The 20631-nt window shown below is 39.3% G+C and overlaps 3 protein-coding genes across 5 annotated transcripts; 2 read left to right on the forward strand and 1 right to left on the reverse strand.

The window, feature by feature from the left end:
* Positions 1 to 4639: 4639 nt before the first annotated feature.
* On the forward strand, positions 4640 to 10487 carry nfe2 (nuclear factor, erythroid 2). Of its 2 annotated transcripts, XM_020618527.1 has the most exons (5): positions 4640 to 4705; positions 7981 to 8152; positions 8262 to 8325; positions 8418 to 8555; positions 9195 to 10487. In XM_020618527.1, exons 3-5 carry the CDS (start codon positions 8278 to 8280, stop codon positions 10470 to 10472), a joined length of 1464 nt encoding a protein of 487 aa, XP_020474183.1. In that variant the 5' UTR covers positions 4640 to 4705; positions 7981 to 8152; positions 8262 to 8277; the 3' UTR covers positions 10473 to 10487. The 2 variants fall into 2 exon arrangements, with proteins under 2 accessions (XP_020474183.1, XP_020474191.1); XM_020618535.1 differs by lacking the exon at positions 7981 to 8152 and having other exon boundaries at positions 4649 to 4705.
* A 128-nt stretch (positions 10488 to 10615) lies between these two features.
* LOC109970759 (heterogeneous nuclear ribonucleoprotein A1-like) lies at positions 10616 to 14516 on the reverse strand. Of its 2 annotated transcripts, XR_002276453.1 has the most exons (12): positions 14410 to 14516; positions 13763 to 13879; positions 13386 to 13532; positions 13082 to 13292; positions 12881 to 12973; positions 12730 to 12780; positions 12579 to 12632; positions 12351 to 12488; positions 12115 to 12267; positions 11944 to 12010; positions 10771 to 10829; positions 10616 to 10695 (listed from the first exon to the last, which is right to left on the reverse strand). XR_002276453.1 is itself a non-coding variant. In XM_020618548.1 (11 exons), the coding sequence occupies exons 1-10, from the start codon at positions 14419 to 14421 to the stop codon at positions 11955 to 11957; spliced, it is 1032 nt and encodes a 343-aa protein (XP_020474204.1). In that variant the 5' UTR covers positions 14422 to 14516; the 3' UTR covers positions 10872 to 11779; positions 11944 to 11954. The 2 variants fall into 2 exon arrangements, 1 of the variants encoding a protein (XP_020474204.1); XM_020618548.1 differs by lacking the exons at positions 10616 to 10695; positions 10771 to 10829 and adding an exon at positions 10872 to 11779.
* A 557-nt stretch (positions 14517 to 15073) lies between these two features.
* cbx5 (chromobox homolog 5 (HP1 alpha homolog, Drosophila)) lies at positions 15074 to 20625 on the forward strand. Its single transcript, XM_020618564.1, has 5 exons — positions 15074 to 15244; positions 15746 to 15926; positions 16940 to 17165; positions 17846 to 17946; positions 19865 to 20625. Exons 2-5 carry the CDS (start codon positions 15796 to 15798, stop codon positions 20004 to 20006), a joined length of 600 nt encoding a protein of 199 aa, XP_020474220.1. The 5' UTR covers positions 15074 to 15244; positions 15746 to 15795; the 3' UTR covers positions 20007 to 20625.
* Positions 20626 to 20631: the final 6 nt, after the last annotated feature.

The raw sequence follows: 20631 nt of genomic DNA on the forward strand, positions 1-20631 counted from the left end.
CAATACAGCTATGATGAAGGTTCATTGAAGAGATTAAATCGCTCATTAATTAAATAGGATTATTATTATGAATCATACATTTGGTCTCTAAGGTTGTTGTTTTTTTGTGCTGCATGGTAACAAAGAATCCGTCATTTACAAGCCATTTTGCTTGTACTCATCAACATCTTTTTCAGGATCCTCCTACATTTAACCAACCCCAATTATGTTAGTTCCCACTTCTGGGAAGCATTTGGAAACCCAGGATGATGGGGATTTCCCTCTCCCTCCCTCCATAAATGACATCACAGTTTGACCTTGCTGTAAGATGTTATTGTTCTTGCGTTTCAAATAATACAGGAATATGTAGTTTTGAAAGCAAATAGTCTACAGCTATAAAATATGTATGGTAAAAATAAAAATTATTAAACTTAAAAAAAAAACTATTTGACATGAGTCCGTAACAGGACCGTGTGAAACTAATGTTGCAATACAATGTTCTGTTTACACAGTTTAGCCACAATGATTTCAAAATGACCCTGGCTGGAGAGGAAACTGTATGCTACCTTGAACTTTCTCATACTTTAACATTAGATTAAAAGCTTCTCAGGTGTCACTGTCATCATGTCATCTCAGCTTAACAGTCAAACATATTCATACCTTTATGGTTTTGAAAAGGATGGCACTGATGATGATAACTAGCACAACCAGTGATGGTGATGAATAGAAGCTGGATGATGAATCAGTGTATATGATGAATGAACATAAAGAGGACACAGTGACTGCTATTTTGCAGGATGGTGCATGCATGGTACTGATGGCAGTGGCTTAAAAATTGACATACACTTTCTTTTAAATAAGTTTTTTTTTATGTATGCACCTACTTTTCATAGTTGAAGGGCCTTAAAGAATAAATTACCAATGAAGCATGATGTGAAGAAACATTTCAAGAGACTAATAATGTTTTTTACAAATCTCGTGTTCAAGTTCAGAAAATATTTACCATTAGTTCTGTTATATTTCTTGCAAAGAAAAAAAAAGTAAAAATTAATAGTATAGCAACAGGGAGAATTAAGATAGTATGGGCTGCTCCCCAGTGCTCAGTTACTGCCAGCAACCACAGCAGTTAGCAGTTCCCTTCCTAAGAACCAAGTGGTCCTTTTATCAGCATTAAGCAGAGCTTCCGCCAGCCAACATCTTCCTTTCCCTAGCTTCTCTCTCTGTATCTGTATTACAGTACTAACCGGCCTTGACTTTCATTGATATGAATACAGGGGTCTAATAGCATGCCTGTGCACATATGCACACAAATACTTACCAGCATTAAAATAATTTATATTTTCTTCATTTGTAATTTGTCCTATGACAAAAATACAAGAATCAAGGGGCACATAAAGGCTATCAGAAATTAATTACAAAATAATGTACTGTGGTTGCAAAACCTTTATCTTTATCTTAACATCTGGAGATAACCGTAGGTCTTGTTGAGACTTTCAGAAGAATGATGCAGCATGTTCAGGTTCCTCATTTTCTCTTTTGCAGGTAATTAGAATATGTGACTATCATGAGAAACATATTAAGAAACTGAGGAGGACTGTACACAGTGAAGATTTTTGAACAGAAAGTACAATCATTTGAAAAAGATGTACAAAGGTGAATATGCATCTTTAATATTGTCCAGAACAAGATTAGGCCATCATGTGAAACTGAATATCAGCCACACAGCGCATCTGCTCTAAGCTGATCAAATTCACAAACCCATTCCAGTTGAGAACCTGATGTGTATATAACCTTTTAATGTTGCCTTTAATTGCAGGACTAATTTTATTAAATATTAATAATGGGTAGGTAAGTTAAATAAAACATTTTATGTTTCAAATCAAGTTTACAAGATAATAATTAATATAAGTAAAAATATACTTCATAATACTCCATCTGCATTTTTTCCTTTCCCAGAAACTGACTCCAAAAATACCCCCTTTTTGATACCACAACCCAAGGCACACATTCATTTTGTTTAGTAGTGAGGTTGTTTTTCCACTCCAGTCTGATACAGCTTACTGGATGTTAAGACAAAACCAAAGATACCACATTTCTCCTTCTTTAATGAACAAATGAAAGTCCATGCAAATAGCAGGATGCGGAGTAGGTGTGAAACAAATAAAAAACACGAACACCATTAAGATCAGGTTAAATTTAACACATCCTAGTGTAAAATTCAATTGTTATTAAGATAATGTAAGCCTAAGTGAGTCAGCTGTGGCATGGTATTCTGCCAACAAGGCCAGTCTATTTTTAAATTTGAGTTGCTCATAGCGCTGGGGGTGCACACCAAGTAAAGACTGACAGCCCGGAGATGTTCAGCCAAGTTGGAAAGCAAAGATGTCAAAGACTAATTGAAGCAAACAAACACAAACAAGGAATGTGGGCGTTGACCTGGGAACTGTGTCCAGATTCAAAACCACTGTGGTCACAGTAATAACAGGCTGCTCTCTGGCATGCTGTGACAGTGGTTGAGTCAGGGGCTGGGTGCTAGGAACTTGAGTTGGGAAGTCCCTTCTTTGATTCCTGGTAGACATTCACCTTTCTTGACTCTGTCAGCCACCTACATTTTCCATCTTAGAACAAAGACAGAGAAAACATTGTGATGTATGTCTCAGTGGGATGTGATATTGGAATAGGCCAGACAAAACCTTTCATGTTCTCATGGCTTTTGAATACGTAGTGCCTTGCAGAAAGTCTAAAAAACTGTCTGGTCAGAATTCAGAGCAAGCATTTACAATAGACAGATAGATGTAGGTTTACATATACTGTATTTATCAGCATACACCTTACATTACTGGATAAGTAAATATTTATGCTGCAGTTAATTTCATGGATCATATGTGTTTTGATATACCCTTTATAAAAAAACCTCTGTTGCATTTTTAAAAATGTTATTATTTTCTCTCTCTCTCATTTTCTATACTGCTTAGTCCCAAACGGGGTCGCGGGGGTGCTGGAGCCAATCCCAGCCGGCTGGTATTATATTTCTAAATGACAAATTGAATGAATCAAAATATGATGAACTTTTTCAGGTTATTAATAGTAAAGAAGGTGAAAACCTCTGTTAATTATTTTGTGCAAATAACTGATTGACAGTGGTTGTATATGTAGCCTACCGTGTGTATTTGCATATATATGTACTGTATTTAAAATATCTGTGGTGGTTTGAGTATACTTGTGAACAATTTACTGGAGATTTGTTTGGACTTTCTCATTATGTGTTTCTATATAATTTCAAAGAAAGTCATTGTGACATCTGTTTTCAGCTTTGTATTTCTGAGAAACAAAACCCATGTTTATTTGAACACATGACATGCATATGATGCACACTGCAGCTGTGTTCTATGTGCAAATGACTGCACTTGTCTCATCATTTCTAGCCAGGTAATTATACAAACATGCATTTACCTTAGTTTACAAACTTTTCAGGGATTATTTAAAATACTGTGACATATGTTGCAGCCACAGATGTTAAATTAACAGACATGTTTCATTATGTCATCAACATAAGAACATCTATTTGCTCTGCTGTACACAGAGTACACTGTTCCAGAGCATGAGTGGTCTTGAATATTTCATGCATTAATGCTATTTTATGCAGATTAGTTCCAAAATCATCACTGACATTGTGAAATAGATTGCTCCTGTATGTGCTGCAATGCATAAAACTAAACATGCATACAATAGCTCTGTGAAACAATAAAATACAAGATCTCTACTGTCAGTAATTGTGTGTGAAAGCTGTTGCACAATGGGGCATTTCTACACAACACATGGCCTTTGTGGCTTTACTGTTCATAGTGTTTCACATCAGGGCAATGAGGGGGATTTTATGAAGGATTTTAATGGTCACTTGCTATGTAAGACACGCTCCCCTCCATTCTCCCCCGCTCCTCTCTCTCGCTTGGCAGTTGCACTGCCAGGTAGAGGAACAATGTAGTCTTTCTTACCTGTTGGAGAGTGTACATTCCTTCTCCTCTAAACTAAGTCTCAATCCAGCCTCTAACCCACCCCTGCTTGAACAGGGCCCTCACTGCGACGCCGGCTCTGACTCCAGGTGCCTCACACCGCACTCCTCATACCTTTCGTTTTGGGAGGATTTTAAAGGACATTGTTCTTGTACGGATTGACCGGGACATAAACAACCATCCTGCTAGTTTTCACTCCATTTTAGTTGCTAAACCTATGTATGTTGTCATTTTATATTTAGAATCAACATTGCTTGCAGATTTATAAACATTTACCTACCTCACTGTAGACTGATGGAATGATTGCTGTGATGTATGCCAGACTCTTGGTTTGTGGTTTGTCATGTGGGCAAAAGGGAAATTTGGAGGTTGGTGTGCAAGTGTGCTATTAAGGATATATGAGCACAAAAAAGTGTGGTGTGGGTGCTTTACAGGAAGATTGCGTTTGTATGCACAGAGCCATCCCATTTATGCCGGTGCCTGAATGTGTGGCTGAACAGAGAGAGAGACAGACAGTTGCATAAGAGTTAGAGCAGGAGTTCTTGTGTGTTTTACTTTTTGTGATCTGTTAAAAGTGAGCAACAGCATAACGTATGTAAAAAAGAATAGAATCTGCTTTTACTCAGCTTTTTCTTGTTCTTACCACCAGGACTGTCCATCACAAGTTTTTATTGAACTCATCACCCGCTGAAGGCAAAGGAAATGTTGCTCAGGTATGTTCACTCACATCTTTCGTCTGACTTGTTGGATCTTTTCTGGGTGTTTTGCAGGAATACAGTATGCTCAGAGGTTACAACTTTCCCACTTTGTTATATTTATATAAACAACAACATCATTGTTTAACAAAATGAAACATGTGAGCAATATAATTATATCATTGCAGTTCATTCAAGTCACAAATCATATACTTCAAATTTCTTTATATTTCAACATAAATGTCTGCCTATTTGATTTTGTTTGAAATGTAATTTTATCAGCATAATTCAGCTCAGTCTGTTCATCTTTGTTATTTTAGTATACAAACCAGTGAATAAAATATCCTGGTGCTGACAGTGAATTATGACTCTTTTTAGTAAAGGAAACAGCCTCAAGAAACTCACCACAAATACAGCACCAGTTATAGCAGGATATAATAGTTATAACCGCATGTTTCAAGATCTTAAATCATTAGAAAATAATTCACATATGGCAAATGATGGAAAATAGCCTTTTACAGATAATCAGTCACACTGTTCATATGTTGATACTCCATATTTATCTTTATCTTTGCATTATTTACATTCATTGAACTGTTCACTCATGTAACTTATTATCTTCTTATTCTGCACTGTTTCATCCCATCTCATCCCATTGCACTAGTGTTCTATAAGCCTAATGTGCAGTAAACTGCATTTTATTGCCTTGTACTTGTACATGGGTAATGACAATAAAGTTGAATCTAATCTAATCTATTCTAATCAGCACAAATGTAGTACAGTAACAGGAATTTAGAAGTGCAATGAAAGAATTTAAAAAGGTGGAAGAAATATATCAGTTTAAAGTAGCACCCTGATAACAGTTGAAATTTGCTATACTGGAATTTACCAAATTTTTGTAAATATGTTTGTTTTTTGCAAATTTGAGACAGTGTTGCAGATCATTAAAATCTTTTCAAAGGCTGCATGCAGAGAGCTCTACTGTAATCTGTGACATGTAGGTTTGACATAGCCGGTTGTTTATGATTAGGTTGGTAGTCAACTACAATAACTTTGATTACTTTATTGTCAACTTTTTTAAAATTTCAAATAATTCTACCTTCAACGATTCAACCCCAAAGTTGGGACGGTATATAAAATCAAAATTAAAACTGAAATAGTGATTTGTAAATCATCTGTGTCTTATATTATATTGAAAACAATACAGCAGCACAATATTTGACACCTCATCAGTTTTATTCTTTGTTCAAAATAAACACTCACTGTGAACATTGTGATTCTGATGCCTGCAACACATTCCAAAAAATGTTTGGACAGTAAAGCATGTACCACGGTGTGATGTTGCCGTTCCTTTTCATAACACTTAAAAGACATTTAGAGACAACAAGTGATTAAGTGTGTCAGGTGTAATTTTGTTCCATTCCTCCTGCAAACAAGTCTTAAGATGCACAACAGTCCTGGGTCTTCGTTGATGCAATTTGCGTTTCAAATTGCACCACACATTCTCTATTGGGGACAGATCAGGACTACAGGCAGACCAGTCCAGCACTCGCACCTTTTTCCTCCAGCCAGGCCTTGGTAATGTGAGCAGTATGAGGTTCTGCATTGTCTTGCTGAAATATGCATGGGCGTCCCTGGAAAAGATGTCATCTTGAAGGCAGCATATGTTGCTCCAAAAGCTCTTTATTTTTACAGAAACGTAAGTTACCTTTGCCGAGGGCACTGACACAACCCCAGACCGTAACAGACCCTGGCTTTCGGACTTGCTGCTGGTAACAGTCTGCACAGTCCTTTTCGTCTTTGGTCTGGAGCACACGCCGTCTATTCCTTCCAAAAAGACCTGAAATACTGATTCGTCTGACCACAATACATGTTTCCACTGTGTGATGGTCCATCCCAGATGCCTCTGACCCAGAGCAGTTGACTGTGCTTCTGGACACTGTTGACATAGGGCTTCCTTTGGCACAGCACAGTTTTAAGTAGCATTTCTTTCTATGGATGTAACTATGTATTGTAGTGCTTGACACAGGTGTGCCAAAGAAATCCTGAGCACATGTGGTTATATCAAATAAAGAGTGACAATTCATGATGAAGTGCCATCTGAGGGATCAGACAGCACAGTCATCCAGCTTACTCGTGCGCCTTTACACACTAAAATCCCTCCAGACTCCTTGAATCTTTTAATTATGTTATGCGCCTTAGAAGGTGATGTATCCAAATCCCCTCCTATCTTTCTTCAAGGAACATTGTTTTTAAACATTTCAATAATTTTCTCATACATATGTTGGCAAACTGGCGGCCCTCGGCCCATCTTTGCTCCTAAAGGGCTCGGCCTTTCCTGGATGCCACTTTTGTACCAAATCATGATGCAGTCACCTTGTGACATCACTTGTTTGAAATCAAATTATCATTTCATTTTTTTATATCATCCCAACTGATTTTTGTAATGTGTTGCAGGCATCAGAGTTGAAGTTAGTGTTTATTATAAACAAAGAACGAAATTGATGGGGTATCACATCAAATAACTTTCTGTTGTATTGTTTTCAATGTAATATCAAGCACAGGTGATTTACTAATCACTATTTTCAGTTTAAATTTTGATTCTGCATACTTTCCCAACTTTTTCTGATTTAAGGTTGTATTTTCAACCACTCCCAGACACTAACTCATTTCACAAAGTTGTCTTTACCACTTGATGACATCACTTTTTACACTTATTGATAACCCCTGCTTGCTCAAAAATATTAGCAGAATCAACATGGTGTTAAGAATAAAGTGGGAAAATTATTACAGTTATTTCTGCAATATATATGATTATATATATATTATACAAGGTGAAATTAAAATTATTATTCTAACCCACACCAAGGTGTATAAGGACCCTTACTATTTATTTTTTGTTAACTTATTTAACAAGGGCAACATAGATAAATATAGCTTTTTACATAAAGTGCCAAAAGAACAGATGTACTGTCTAATGGCTTAAGCTAATCTGTGGCTTCATCCCTGGTTAAGCTTTAAAATTCAGGTTAAAATAACTGAGCAAATAAATTGCTATGGCTGAATAGTGAATACACTACAGAATACAAAACACAGACTGTGTGCATGTACAAGACACTCCTTACTCACAAATCTTTTACTGAAAGATTGTGAAATACAAATTGGAGCCACTAAAACTGTCTAGCTAAGCAAAAAGAGTCAAATGATTACTGCACACGCTAGCTACACACCAAAATTTCCAATGCAGCCATCAGACCCCAGCTTGTCTTCTAGAATACACTGTTTTCCCACAGATTGTCTTATCAGGGGCTGGCATAGCTGCACCCTGGTACCGCTGGGAGGAGTCAACTCAACTAAACTGAAGCCTTCATTTCAAAAAGAATATACACAACACCCAAACAGCCATTTATGCAGCTATGTAGTGTAATGTATGAAGGCATGGTGTGAACTAACGGTTCAGAGAATGTGAGTGTTTTTTTTTTAAGTTATACTTCTTCTTTCTAGCATGTCAAAGTTTAGAGGCTAGGTGGGTGACAGCCACTCACTAATCCATGTGGTTGATTTTTTTTTTTAGCAAGAGCCTGTTCTGAATGTGTTCAACAGTCAACTATGCTCTCCCTCCCAGGAGAACCTGTGAGGTAAGTCTAGGAACTGAGAAACCACAACACATAATCAAGCCTAGAAGATTTTTTTTTCTTAAATCAGAAACAAATTGTTTTTCTATTACTAGGTATTGGCTACTCCAGGCAGGCTGTGTGGGGAGGTGTCCATGCCAACTCATTTCCCTGGAGCCAGGTCTCATGGAACTGCTCAGGACACAGAGATGGATATGGCTTGGCAGGAGCTGATGGCTATCACAGAGCTGCAGGTAACTCTTTAGCACAGACACACTGTAGTAGTCAAGGCTAAAAAATAATTCATAATTAATTTATACTCACTAGACAGAATATTTTGCTTTATACCAGTAGAATAGGCCAATTTGTCACGCTTAGTTTTGAAAAACTAATACATACTCGAGTGAGACATGCAACAATGAGCTATTTGAGTGATGGCGGGAGTGAGAAGAGACAAGTACTGTATGTTGCTAGCAGCCCCCTGCACTGCACAATAGCCATCTGTATCCAGGTGAAATGTGATCACATCTCTGAGAGTCCTTCATAGGCTATGGGTGGTATGCCAAATTGATGGCAAACTGTGCTATATGGCATAAATTGTGTGTGTGTGGGGGGAAGGTTCCACTAATTTATTTATACAGTGCATTTGAATAATTATGTTTTGGATAAATAAAATAAAAGTACAGAATTAAATGAAAAAATTGACTAAAGGCATGATGAAAGTAGAGGTAGGCCCACATTAAGAAAAGGTGCTAAAAAAAATACTAAGGTACTTAGAATAAAAACACAATAGTCCCAACTTCCAGTATTAGAGTGCATTTTATTTCTGTTAATGTGACATGTATGGGCCTGTCAATCATAACTAGGTGAGCCCTTTTTGTTTGCTTTTACAGGAGTTTGAAGTCCCCAGTGGAGGGTCCTATGAAACAATCCAGTATCAAACCATGGACTCTGTGGTCCCTATGGGAGGGTATGAGGTGGCTCATTCCCATTCTGAAGCTCCTCCCACTTCTTGTGCGCTCAGCACTGCTGACAATTACAATGGATGTTACTCTGAAGAGGCACCTGCCTGTCATCGTCAAGGCAACAACTCAGAGACGATGTATGGACACTCTGGATCTCAGTTCAATCAAAGAATGCTGACCACCTCTTCTCACACACAGCCCTCACTAATGGCTCTTAAGGAACAGATGAGCATGTCAGGTACCAGTCAAGGGTACAGGAGGGCCAATGCTGGTTTCTCGCAGGGTCTAGGTCGCCACATGCTGTGGACAACACATGGACAATGCACACGCGTTCGCTCAGCTGATGATCTGGAATCAGACTCTGGTCTGTCTCTGGGTTCTAGTCCACCCTTGGCCTCCCCAGATAATCCTGTCTGTAGTGCACCAGGTTTCCAGAGGGTAGACACAGGAATGACATATAGTGATGGTGAACCAGAAAGCATGACTGAGCATGCCAGTAGAGCACATGCACATTACTCAATGGACTACCAGGGTCCGTCTCACTCATATTTACACTCAGGTGCACATCCTTACTTTTCACCCCAGCCTGCTGCAACTCAAACACAACTTAATGCTCCAAGAGCAGTGAAACAGCAAGGGCAGGCTGCAGCGCTGAATGGCCTATACAATGACACTGGGCTGTCCAGCAGAGGGAGCTCACAGCACATTTATACAAAACCACAAGGAAGCATCTCCTCTCCTGTTTCATTGAGCAGAGATGAGCGGCGAGCAATGGCCTTGAAGATCCCCTTTCCTATGGAGAAGATCATCAATCTGCCTGTGGATGACTTCAATGAGCTACTGACACAGTATACTTTGACAGACACTCAACTAGCACTGGTCAGAGACATTAGACGGAGAGGGAAAAACAAGGTGGCAGCTCAGAACTGCAGGAAAAGGAAGCTTGAGAGCATAATTCACCTTGAAAGAGAACTGAACCAGCTTCATGCCCAGAGAGAGCAGCTGGCACAGGAAAGGCTAGAGTTCCAGCGCAGCTTGTCTTTCATTAAGTGTAGTCTTACAGACCTCTATGCACAAGTCTTTTCTCACTTGCGAGATGAAGATGGACGACCATACTCAATAGATGAATACGCCCTGCGACAGACACCTGATGGTAAAATTTACTTGGTACCTTGCACAACTACGCAAAGGAGAGAACAATGCTGAAGAACTGGGTTTATGTAGTCGTACAAAATTTTAACTGGCTGGAATTTAAGTTCAATTCTGTGGTTATGACAACTCAAATGTAAAACTTGCCAAGTTATCAACCGACAAAGGTGCTTTGTAAAAAAATATTTTATTATAAAACATTTAAAAAGGAACACTGCACAGCAGCCCTCAGTCTGGGTAAAAAACAACTCCTCAGCACCAACGTGACTGTTCAGCAAACCTATGGAAAAACAGAAATCAGGTTAAAGAAAATAAACAATTAAAAAGTGATGTGCAACGTCTCAATGATTTGTACCTGTTTGAGCCATTGTCATTGAAATGATGTCAGGTTTTGCAGATCAAATGTAGCATGACCTGAAATTCAGAAACACCAAGTAAGTTAAACAATCAAGTGTATTTTTGTTGTTTTAATAACTGCATGCATTGCTGTAGGAGGCAAATTATACCAATGGTTTAAGTCGTAACTTGTTTGCACAAAAATGTTATGTCATTATTGGGCTACACAACTCACTACCAGCTACATGACAAAACCAAGATATACCATCAGTAGTTGAGAAGTCTGGTCTTACCTACAGACACCATTTAAGCCTTTTGGTAGCTGTCTGCTAGCCTCAGGCTTCTGTTCTCACTCTCCCCCTGCTTCAATGATCCTGGCGATGGGTTTGCTACTTCTCTCCCTCAGCTGGCTTCCATGGCTAGCCTCAAAGACTGCATGTAAGCTAGCATCTTCCAGTTGATCTCTGCAGAACTCAGGTGTGATGGGCTCTTTGTGAAGACTGCATTTGTGCACCACTTCTCTCATTCCTCAGCCCATATCATATAGGCATTTAAAACAAAATGCATTGACTTATGGAATATGGGGTGACTCGCACGGGGCTTCTCGCACCACCTCGGGGAGCGGGCTTGTGAAATGCTATGTAAAACATGGCCCTCATCCCCAGTTTGAGCAGCATCTAATAATGAGCCCTCCCTTTCCCAACACACTAAAGAGGCTAACAAGACTTAAAAAACTGAAAGATTGTTTATTTCAGCTTGATTTGTTGCAGTTACAAATAAAAACCAAACTTAAAGAAAAATCTACATAAAACCTTACTGGAATGCTTGCTTTCCATTAACACATTTTCATGAAAAAACAAAACGTTTAAATGAAGACCCTCCATGATTTATCTACTGTACATCTCTTCTTGCAGCAGCTGTAACCTGCCACAACTGTTTGGCTGAGCAGATTTAGGAGGTAAACCTGCAGCTGCCCTGTCACTTCGCTTGCTCTCCTCTCCTTGCTCTCCTCTCCTAAGTACTCAGTCCTGTTGAACAATACGGAACAACATTGTTAACCGTGCACTGACCTTGTATCACCTGAGATCCAGAGTCATTTTTAAAATTCATCTGCACTTAACGATTCCCTGCAACTACAAACTCTGGTTTTATGACAAAATCAATCATAAAAGGCACGTTTCCCAGTCCTTACCGCTTAACATTTCAAAATCGTCCTGGACGGCCATATCCACCGTTATTTGAGCCACCGCCATAGCCACCTGGGAGTACAAACGAAAACACTGAGTTTACAGTGCCAAGAATGGTGTAAACACACACACACACACACACACACACACCTGATGTCTCCATTCTAGACTCTTACCAAAGTTCCTGCCACCACCGCCGCCGCCTCCACCACCACCACCAAAATTGTTCTTCATTGGACCAAAATTAGAAGCCTGGGGGTCGTAATGGCCCATGTTGTTGTAGTTATTACCACCTCCGCTGCCGCCACCACCACCACCGCCACAGTTGCCTACAATTGGAATAGTGTGCAAAACTTAGTTAATCAAATCTTAACCAGACTTGTTATAGTTTAAGAAAGCCAAATACACTTGCCATATCCGTTGCTGTCATAGCCGTTTCCCCCATACCCTCCGCCTCCACCTCCACCTCCACCCTGGCTGTAACCTTGGTTGTAACCACGGTTGCCACCATTATTATATCCACCAGGACCGCCTGGACCACCTCCATAGCCTAATATAACATCATAATAAAGAACCACTGAGCATGTTGTCAAGCTTCCAACAGCAAAAGTACTTCAACCTGACAAAACTGGCCACTTACCACTATCACCTCCATTGCAATTATAGGGTCCATCTCCATATCTTCCCCTGCCACCTGACAAGAAGCAAACAAGCTTCAGTAGTTATACACACACAAACTCAGAGTTGCCAGTTTAAATATTATGTGAACCCCACAACCCATAAAGACATACCCTGACTGAAACCTCTGTCATAGTCGTAGGGCCTTCCACCACTGCTGCGACCTAAGCAAACAAAAAACACCCAGTTAATAATGGAGGAACATGTTGATTGTGCTGAATGTGAACTGTGTCGTATACCATTAACCGCATAATAGGCACATACCTCTCATTCCCATTCCTGCACTCTGCATTTCCTGCCTTGTGAGGGCCTTCCTCACTTCACAGTTGTGAGAGTTGATTGTGTGGTATTTCTGGACTATGGGGTGGAAAAGGTATCAGGTAGCCATTCAAGACAAATAATTAAATAATTTTTTTTTTTTTTTTTAAATCAACACCCTCCTCTTAACCAAAGATTTGTACTCACTGACAATCCTGTCAACAGAATCGTGGTCATCAAAGGTGACAAAGGCAAAGCCCCTCTTCTTTCCAGTATTACGATCAGTCATAATGTCAATGACTTCAATTTTGCCAAACTTCTGGAAGTAATCCCGCAAGTGTGACTCCTCTGTATCTTCCTTAATGCCTCCAACAAAGATCTTTTTGACTGTTATGTGGGCACCTGGCCGGTTTGAGTCCTGTGAACAAAGACAATTCTAACTATACCTGCCCTTCATTTATATGCAAATACCATCTACTGAAGGTATAGCACATCCAGTTCTTTAACATACCTCCCTGGAAACCGCACGCTTAGGCTCCACCACTCTTCCATCAACTTTATGGGGGCGGGCAGACATAGCAGCATCAACTTCCTGTACTGATGAGTATGTAACAAAGCCAAAGCCCCTGGACCTTTTACTGTTGGGGTCCCTCATGACCTTAAGAGAGAGACTTTAATTATTCCCAGCTTTCCACAATTCTTACACCCCACTAAACACACCATTCATTAACTTTGAGGTAATAAGGAGGAAAAAGCAAACTCTCATATCTGATGAGTTAAACAGAAAAGCATTACTATTTTGCGGCATAAAGAGCACATCAATTAGCAAAGTAGATTAGTTTTACGCTGATCGAACAATTGTTGCAGTTTTAAAATAATCCCACCTACCACACAATCTGTAAGGCTCCCCCATTGCTCAAAATGAGCACGCAGACTTTCATCTGTGGTCTCAAAGCTCAAACCTCCAATGAACAGCTTGCGAAGCTGCTCCGGCTCACGTGGGACCTAAACAATGGACAAAGCAAAACACTATTAGAGCACATTCAACAAACTGTATCAAATTAACACTGTGCCATTTCCGTTATAAATTTTCATAATAAACGCTCTAAAGTTTGCACACGCGGTAAACAGCTATTAAGCCTTCCGTGCTCAGATGTTACAACATCGAGACAGGGTGGAGAAGAGAGACATCGCCGCCATTAATGTTGGGAGACCAGTCAGATGACAACTTAAAATTGCATGCCACCTCAAAACTAAGGAACGCATTATTATAGGGTTGTGCTGTTTATATTTGACTAAATGTTTATTGCCTGTAATCAAACTCCTTAATTTTGACACAGTTGACCATATGAACAAAAGGCCACGAGGCCCAGCTACTACAAAATGGCGGCTTACAATGCCTGCTGAAGCGGCTCTAATGAAAGCGCAGTCTGTATTGTGCATCGAATATTCTTAATATCTTCAACTAGCTAACGTGTTCATGCACACAGCATTCAAGCCCTCGAAATAAATTACTTTGCTGAAGTGATACTCACGTCTTTCGACATCTTAAAAATAAATCCTTCAATGCGCCTCCCGAACTACTGATCTGATACCAACGATGTGCGTCAGACGAGCATAGCCCCTTTTTTCAACACTAGAATAAATAGCAATAGATACGCCTCTTTCACACGGCGATTGGCCAGTAATTCCCGCGGCAGTCTGTCGTTAGCGATTGTAGAAATTTTATTGGACTAAATTCAATCAATCATAGCCATCCTCCAATTACCTGATGGTAGGCGGTAATGTCATGGTGTATTTTACACGACTTCTATGATGTCATGGGGTTTGTCTAAGATACTGTGATTTGAACTCGATTCTCTCACGTACGTAAACATAAAATGAACATGAGTTTAAATATGGGTGTACTGAGGGAATGCACAGACAAACTATCATAAACGGCAGATCACTGATCTTGTATTCTCATGATTTTCAACTTGCGGGTGGAGGTGGGGCTGCCTTTATGTTAGCAGAAACGCCAATATTCCTTTCACTGGCAGTTAAAACATGACATACGTTCATATCTAATTAGTACGTTATGTTGAGGCACATCATGCAAACATATTACAAGAGACATCCTCCTAATTCTTGAGGAATTAAGTTATCATCATGGTGCACGCATTCCTTGTGTAGCCGTAGGTCGTCAGCTGACCAAGGGGCGGGTACATTCATTGTGCGCTTTTAACGCGCGCTTTTAACGCAGGGACAAGCATCCAGTACCTTTTTATGAGTAAAGCTAAATGCTAAAGTAATCCCGGTGTTGGCATCACAGAAGAAACGTATTGTCATTGTGGTTAACTGGTCAAGAATCAGGGTTTGCTTCTCCAAAGGGTAAGAAATGATCTACACATCACAGCGTTTCATGCCTCTGCAGATATTGTTTGCAGTCTGCTATGAAAGTTAGCTAGTGTTAGCTCATTGAAGCGTTAGCTTACATGCTACCTGCGTTAGCAAGTTTGCCGTTTGTGCCCATTGGATAGCTGGTCGCGTAGCATAACATTAACGTTTATTTCACTTGCTGTGTGCACCTTGCCTGATAAAACCGTTTAAATTGTAAGCATTTCATCGAGTGGACGGCGCCCAAACGCAACCAGTTAAGCATTTTTCAGTCTGTCGTGCGCGTAGCACATTGAATACACGACAATGCCTCCTTGAGTCCTTACTACAGCATCTAGCGTTAGCTCGGCTAACTAGAACAGACCTAACGTTAAAATAACACTATCCCCTTTGTGTTTAATGTTATTTGGTTACTTTTCGTTGAACATATATTCTGAAAATTAAGAAAAGGGCATTTAAATCCTTTCAATCGTTGGTTTGTTTCTTTTTGTACAGGGAAGTGTCGTTGGCCTGCAACAGCGTAGTGCTTACCTACAATCTTTGCTATGGGCAAAAAGTCTCGTGAAGAGGAATCCTCATCCTCTGATGAGGAAGAATATGTTGTGGAGAAAGTGCTGGACAGGAGGGTGGTGAAAGGCAGGGTTGAGTTCTTCCTGAAGTGGAAAGGATATTCAGAGTAAGTTGTATTCTTGCTAGTGTGCTAACAAGTACTTGGTCCAATACCACTGCCATTTTAAAGGGTAAGGCCGGTCATTTTCTATGTCAGCTGCATTTTCACTGGTTAATGTCTACCAGTCTCCAGCCTGGATTAGTTTGTTTATCTGTGCCATAACATTAGACATCAGTGAAACACCCCCTTGCACTGGGAGACATGTTTCTTCATTACGAATCACAAAATCCGAATAATTGCGTAAACTAGCCTTAAAGCTACATCAGCATTGTGCTTTGTTATGGATAAAGTTAAATATTGAGTTGTTTTGTTGGTCTTCACTCGGAATAAATAGAAAAGCTTCCATTAATGGTTGTTTAGGTGGATATCCTTTTACAGCATGCAGATATTGGCTGAAAAAATGATCAACAGTAAATTAATTGAAGACTATTTTGGTAATTAATTTATTTTGTCACTTTCAAGCAGGAAATGCCAAAACCCTTTCCTTGCTCCAGGTTCTCAAATGTGAGAATTTGATTCTTTTCGTATCGCGTGATAGTGGACTGAATGTCCTTAGGTTTGGGTATCCAGTTGAATAAATTGCTTTGGGCAAGTTTTAGAAACAATTCTTCATTCACTTCAGTGGAAAAGTGTGTCCAAGCTTTTGATTGGTAGTACATAATGGGTATTTTAATAGTTTTGACATTGTATACACCAAACGAATGGTTAAATTCTCATTGTGTTCATTGATAAGGATAGTGATTGTTGTTGCAGCCCTGATATCATTAGGCAGGGATGGAGTGTTCTCTGGCTTTTCGGGTCAGATACAGCAGTTGCATAACAGTCACACCAGAAAATTGTCTTGGTATATTGTAACTTTGACAAGGAAAAGAATTGCGGTAAAATACGATATTAAGAACATCACAGATATCAGGTTTATTTTCATAATATTGACAATCTGTCTCGGTCCATAGGTCGGTGTCATTGATTAACCATTGTGGCTCTACTGGCACTGACTTGTTGCCTGTTGTCTTCCTCAGCAAGCACAACACATGGGAGCCAGAGAAGAATCTAGACTGCCCTGAGCTCATTGCAGAATTCATGAAGACTTACAAGAAAAGTAGTGGTGGGAGCTCCACACCTAGCAGTGGGGGCAGCAAATCAAGCACAGGCTCCTCAGGACGCGCCAAAGAGTCCAGCACCTCAAAAAAGAGAGCCTCAGATGATGACGAGGAGTGTGGAAGTAAGCCCAAAAAGAAAAAAGAGGTATGTGATGTATTAATGCAGTAGTTTTTTTTTTTTTTCAACTTTTAGATTGCTTAGATCAGTAATTGATTTGCAGAGTGCTGTCAAGTTTAAGCTTAACATGTTGGACATACAGTCTATATGGTTCATCCAAAGCAAAATAAAAATAGATTTGAAAGTCTGCAGTGTATAGGACCTAATCAGATTTGTAAATAATTTGCATGTGTGAGGTTAACACCCTTTTTTTCCCTTGAGAATTGCACAGTGGAGAGTCAACAAAAGGCAGAGAAACAATTGCTTATCTCGACTTAGAAAAGTAATTATTTGTATGTTAACGCTTTGTGGGTGTATCATCCTTTAAAACAAGGAGAAAAACTGTTGCTCTCAAACATTTCCAAATATACCCTACTTTATTGACATATAGTAGGCATATCTGCAGATTTTATGGCGGAATTAAAAAAAGTAGCTTTTATTTATATATAAAAATATGGACAATAATAATTAAGAGTTAATTCTCCTGAAGAAAGTCTGGAATTATCCGAAGAACAAATAGTTTACATGCAAGATGTGTTTTAATGCAGGTCGAATTTTGTCAAATCATCCGTGTATTGGCCAATATGTCTACAATTTTGCAGTGGATTTCTTAACATACTACAGCATTTTTGTATACTACATTGTATTTACTGTGCTTTGTCTCTCAGGATGATATTCTAGTTGCTCGTGGCTTTGAGAGAGGACTTGAGCCAGAGAAGATAATCGGAGCAACTGACTCATGTGGGGACTTGATGTTCCTTATGAAGTGGTAGGTTTTAAGTTTATCTCAAACTTTGCTTGTGGATCTTGGTTTTGGGCCACTGTATGAAAGTCAGTCACTTTAAAAGGCAAGCAATATTATTATTGGACATGGTCTTCTTTTATGTACAGATTTTAAGAAAGGGTTGCTGTGGGTCCTTTTAAAAAGTCTTAAACCTAAAATCCAATAATCTCAAATTTATGCTTAAATTTAATTTTGATAGCTCATAAAAATGATCACAATGGTTAATTGAATTGTTTCTAATTATCTTAATCTACCCAGCATGAGGAAGAGCAGCTTTAATGAGTCTTGGGCCATAAACAGAGTACGAAGGCACTGCCCACTCTACACAGACTTTTTGTGCAATATGGATGTGAAATAGCTCTTACATTTCACAGTAGTCTTAAAAGCTCTTAGTCTTAAATTTAATTTGATAAACCCTGGAAGATGATTATTGACTTTAATACTAAATCAATGTACAAGGCCTGAGTTCAGTATTGGTGGCAATCCTTTATTATGGGACATCATTTTTCATTTCTGATAAGATGAAACTTAATCAGTAGTCCTCTAGTGAAAGCACGCCAGAGTCTGGGTGGTTGTCCTGGCAATGCATTATGTTTAAAAAAGAAAAAAGTAATCTAGATGACAGCACACTCGTCTTCCATATCGTTTGTATAACCAGTATTTCAATCATACCTTGTATGTCACAAAGATTAAGAAATCTATTCTATTAATGTTTTTACTGGCCTGTGTTTGTGTCTCTCTGCAGGTGCACTGTCTTCTTTCTGAATTGTTAGAACTTTGCTGGTAGATGTGCACTGACTATTATAGTGAATGTGTAAATAAATGTTCCGGATGCAAGTGATACATGATGTGATCTCAGGCTTTAATAACAGTTTTAACAAAGATTATGTATTTGAATAATGTGGCATATCAACATTAGGCTTTAGTGCACTGTGTATTTTAAGCTATGTGGTTAGAATGGTGTACTATTTGAGTGTAATTAGTTATTGGTGAAAAACTTCATGGTTGTGTGTGCACATTTTATTTTACCCCTGAACTTCATTTTCCTAGCTATTAGGAATTGAGCACATTGGTCATTTGCTTTAATCAGGCACTTTGGGTTTCTTCTGGAGGAAAAAAAAAATGGTGATGCTGCTCTTCTTGTTTATGGGTGTCAGCCTTTGGCATGGAGGGTGCTGCCTCTATTGGCTGCTTGCAACTTGTAATTGCACCATTATTTAAAACCACAGCTTTCAAGGTGCCAAATTGCTACTGGCAAATTACCCATTAACAGCATTAATAGCCTAGCTGTCTATTCATATACAAACAGTAAGTCACACCATTAAGTTTTATGTCACTACATATTAGCTAAATGGATACATGTCGTACCTCGTCACTCATGCCTGGTCAAACTCCGTTTTAGGGTTTTGGTTGAATCAAAACTGTTGCACATACCTGTGATTTGTCAGTAAATTTGAGGTTTTATAGGAGTATTAAAGGGAACATAGCCAGGTCTTAGACAGATTCGAAAGGTCCAGGTGCCTACTTTAAGTTTTATGCAAGCTATGCAAATAATAACTAGTACAACATTTATAAACCTGTTGGGGGGGGGGGATTCCACTCACCTCAGACTTTTTTTTACACTATGGTTGGTTAACATGTACACTGAAATGCCAAAACAAAAACAATCTGAATATGATTTACTTGCTTGACTTGGGTCTAAAAAGATAATTTAAAGGAGCTGGATGATGTAACATACACTTGATACAGAAACCTGCCTTACCACTTACCATGTGTTGCAGTTGTTTGAAATGTTGCTGTGTATATGTTTGCACCTTGTCACCTTTTAATCCACTTTAGCCTGCAGCTGTGACACGGTTTTGGACTAATTGTAAAGACAAATGCCTGTCTTCATGTCTTACAGGAAAGACTCTGAAGAGGCTGATCTTGTGCTTGCCAAGGAGGCTAATCATAAGTGCCCACAGATTGTCATAGCCTTCTATGAGGAACGCCTCACCTGGCATGAAGACAGTGACAAGAAGGAGAAGGATGCCGTCAGCGCGTGAGTGCAACACCTCAGGAGGAAATGGGACCTCGTCCACTGCAGGGACAACCTTGAGTCAGACATTTTTCTCACCCAAGCCTCCCATTGTTCCTCTTTACCATGTCCAACAACACAAAGGCAGCAGACTCAAGTCGTGTTATATCCATTCATGCCCCCATTGGAGCACAAGGGCCCAGACTGCTAAGAAGGATCCATCACAGAGGAGGAGAAGCTGAAGTAGACATTGGTTTTATGCTACTGGGGAGGGTTCTGCTGTTCTGGCTTTGTTCTTTACTGTCGTTTTTATACCTTTTAACATGTTTTTAGTGCTTACAGGATACAGTTATGTCAGTAAGGTATTTTACATCAGTGAGTGGTACATAGAGTTGTTACAAGCTGTGTTAAGAGCCTCCGAGGTGGGTGGATGTTCCCCATCTTAAAGTCTTGCTAAGCAGTGCACCTCTTCTTCAAGAACCCACTCAAGATAAGACCATAGTATAGATGTTCTGGAAATAACCATCACAGCTGTTTCCTGTGTGTAATCACTTTTATTATTTTTTTTTACTTTTTATCTTGTAGATTTTTGTTTGTCTGTCTACCCAGATATAATAATCAATGTGCAAACTTGCAGAGGACACTGGTCAATT

Source organism: Monopterus albus, unplaced genomic scaffold (genome assembly GCF_001952655.1).
Source record: "Monopterus albus unplaced genomic scaffold, M_albus_1.0 scaffold6.1, whole genome shotgun sequence".
Classification (NCBI taxonomy): domain Eukaryota; kingdom Metazoa; phylum Chordata; class Actinopteri; order Synbranchiformes; family Synbranchidae; genus Monopterus; species Monopterus albus.

Excerpts from the sequence above, each read along its gene's own strand:
- LOC109970759 (XM_020618548.1), bottom strand. Across the intron at positions 12,974-13,081 it reads TTCTGTTGACAGGATTGTCA|TCCAGAAATACCACACAATC; the intron begins GTGAGTACAAAT and ends TCCACCCCATAG. Across the intron at positions 12,633-12,729 it reads TGACAGAGGTTTCAGTCAGG|GTGGCAGGGGAAGATATGGA; the intron begins GTATGTCTTTAT and ends GCTTCTTGTCAG.
- nfe2 (XM_020618527.1), top strand. The coding sequence starts at position 8,278 with ATGTGTTCAACAGTCAACTATGCTCTCCCTCCCAGGAGAACCTGTGAG. Across the intron at positions 8,326-8,417 it reads CTCCCAGGAGAACCTGTGAG|GTATTGGCTACTCCAGGCAG; the intron begins GTAAGTCTAGGA and ends TTCTATTACTAG. Across the intron at positions 8,556-9,194 it reads TGGCTATCACAGAGCTGCAG|GAGTTTGAAGTCCCCAGTGG; the intron begins GTAACTCTTTAG and ends TTGCTTTTACAG.
- cbx5 (XM_020618564.1), top strand. The coding sequence starts at position 15,796 with ATGGGCAAAAAGTCTCGTGAAGAGGAATCCTCATCCTCTGATGAGGAA. Across the intron at positions 15,927-16,939 it reads AAGTGGAAAGGATATTCAGA|CAAGCACAACACATGGGAGC; the intron begins GTAAGTTGTATT and ends TGTCTTCCTCAG. Across the intron at positions 17,166-17,845 it reads AGCCCAAAAAGAAAAAAGAG|GATGATATTCTAGTTGCTCG; the intron begins GTATGTGATGTA and ends TTTGTCTCTCAG.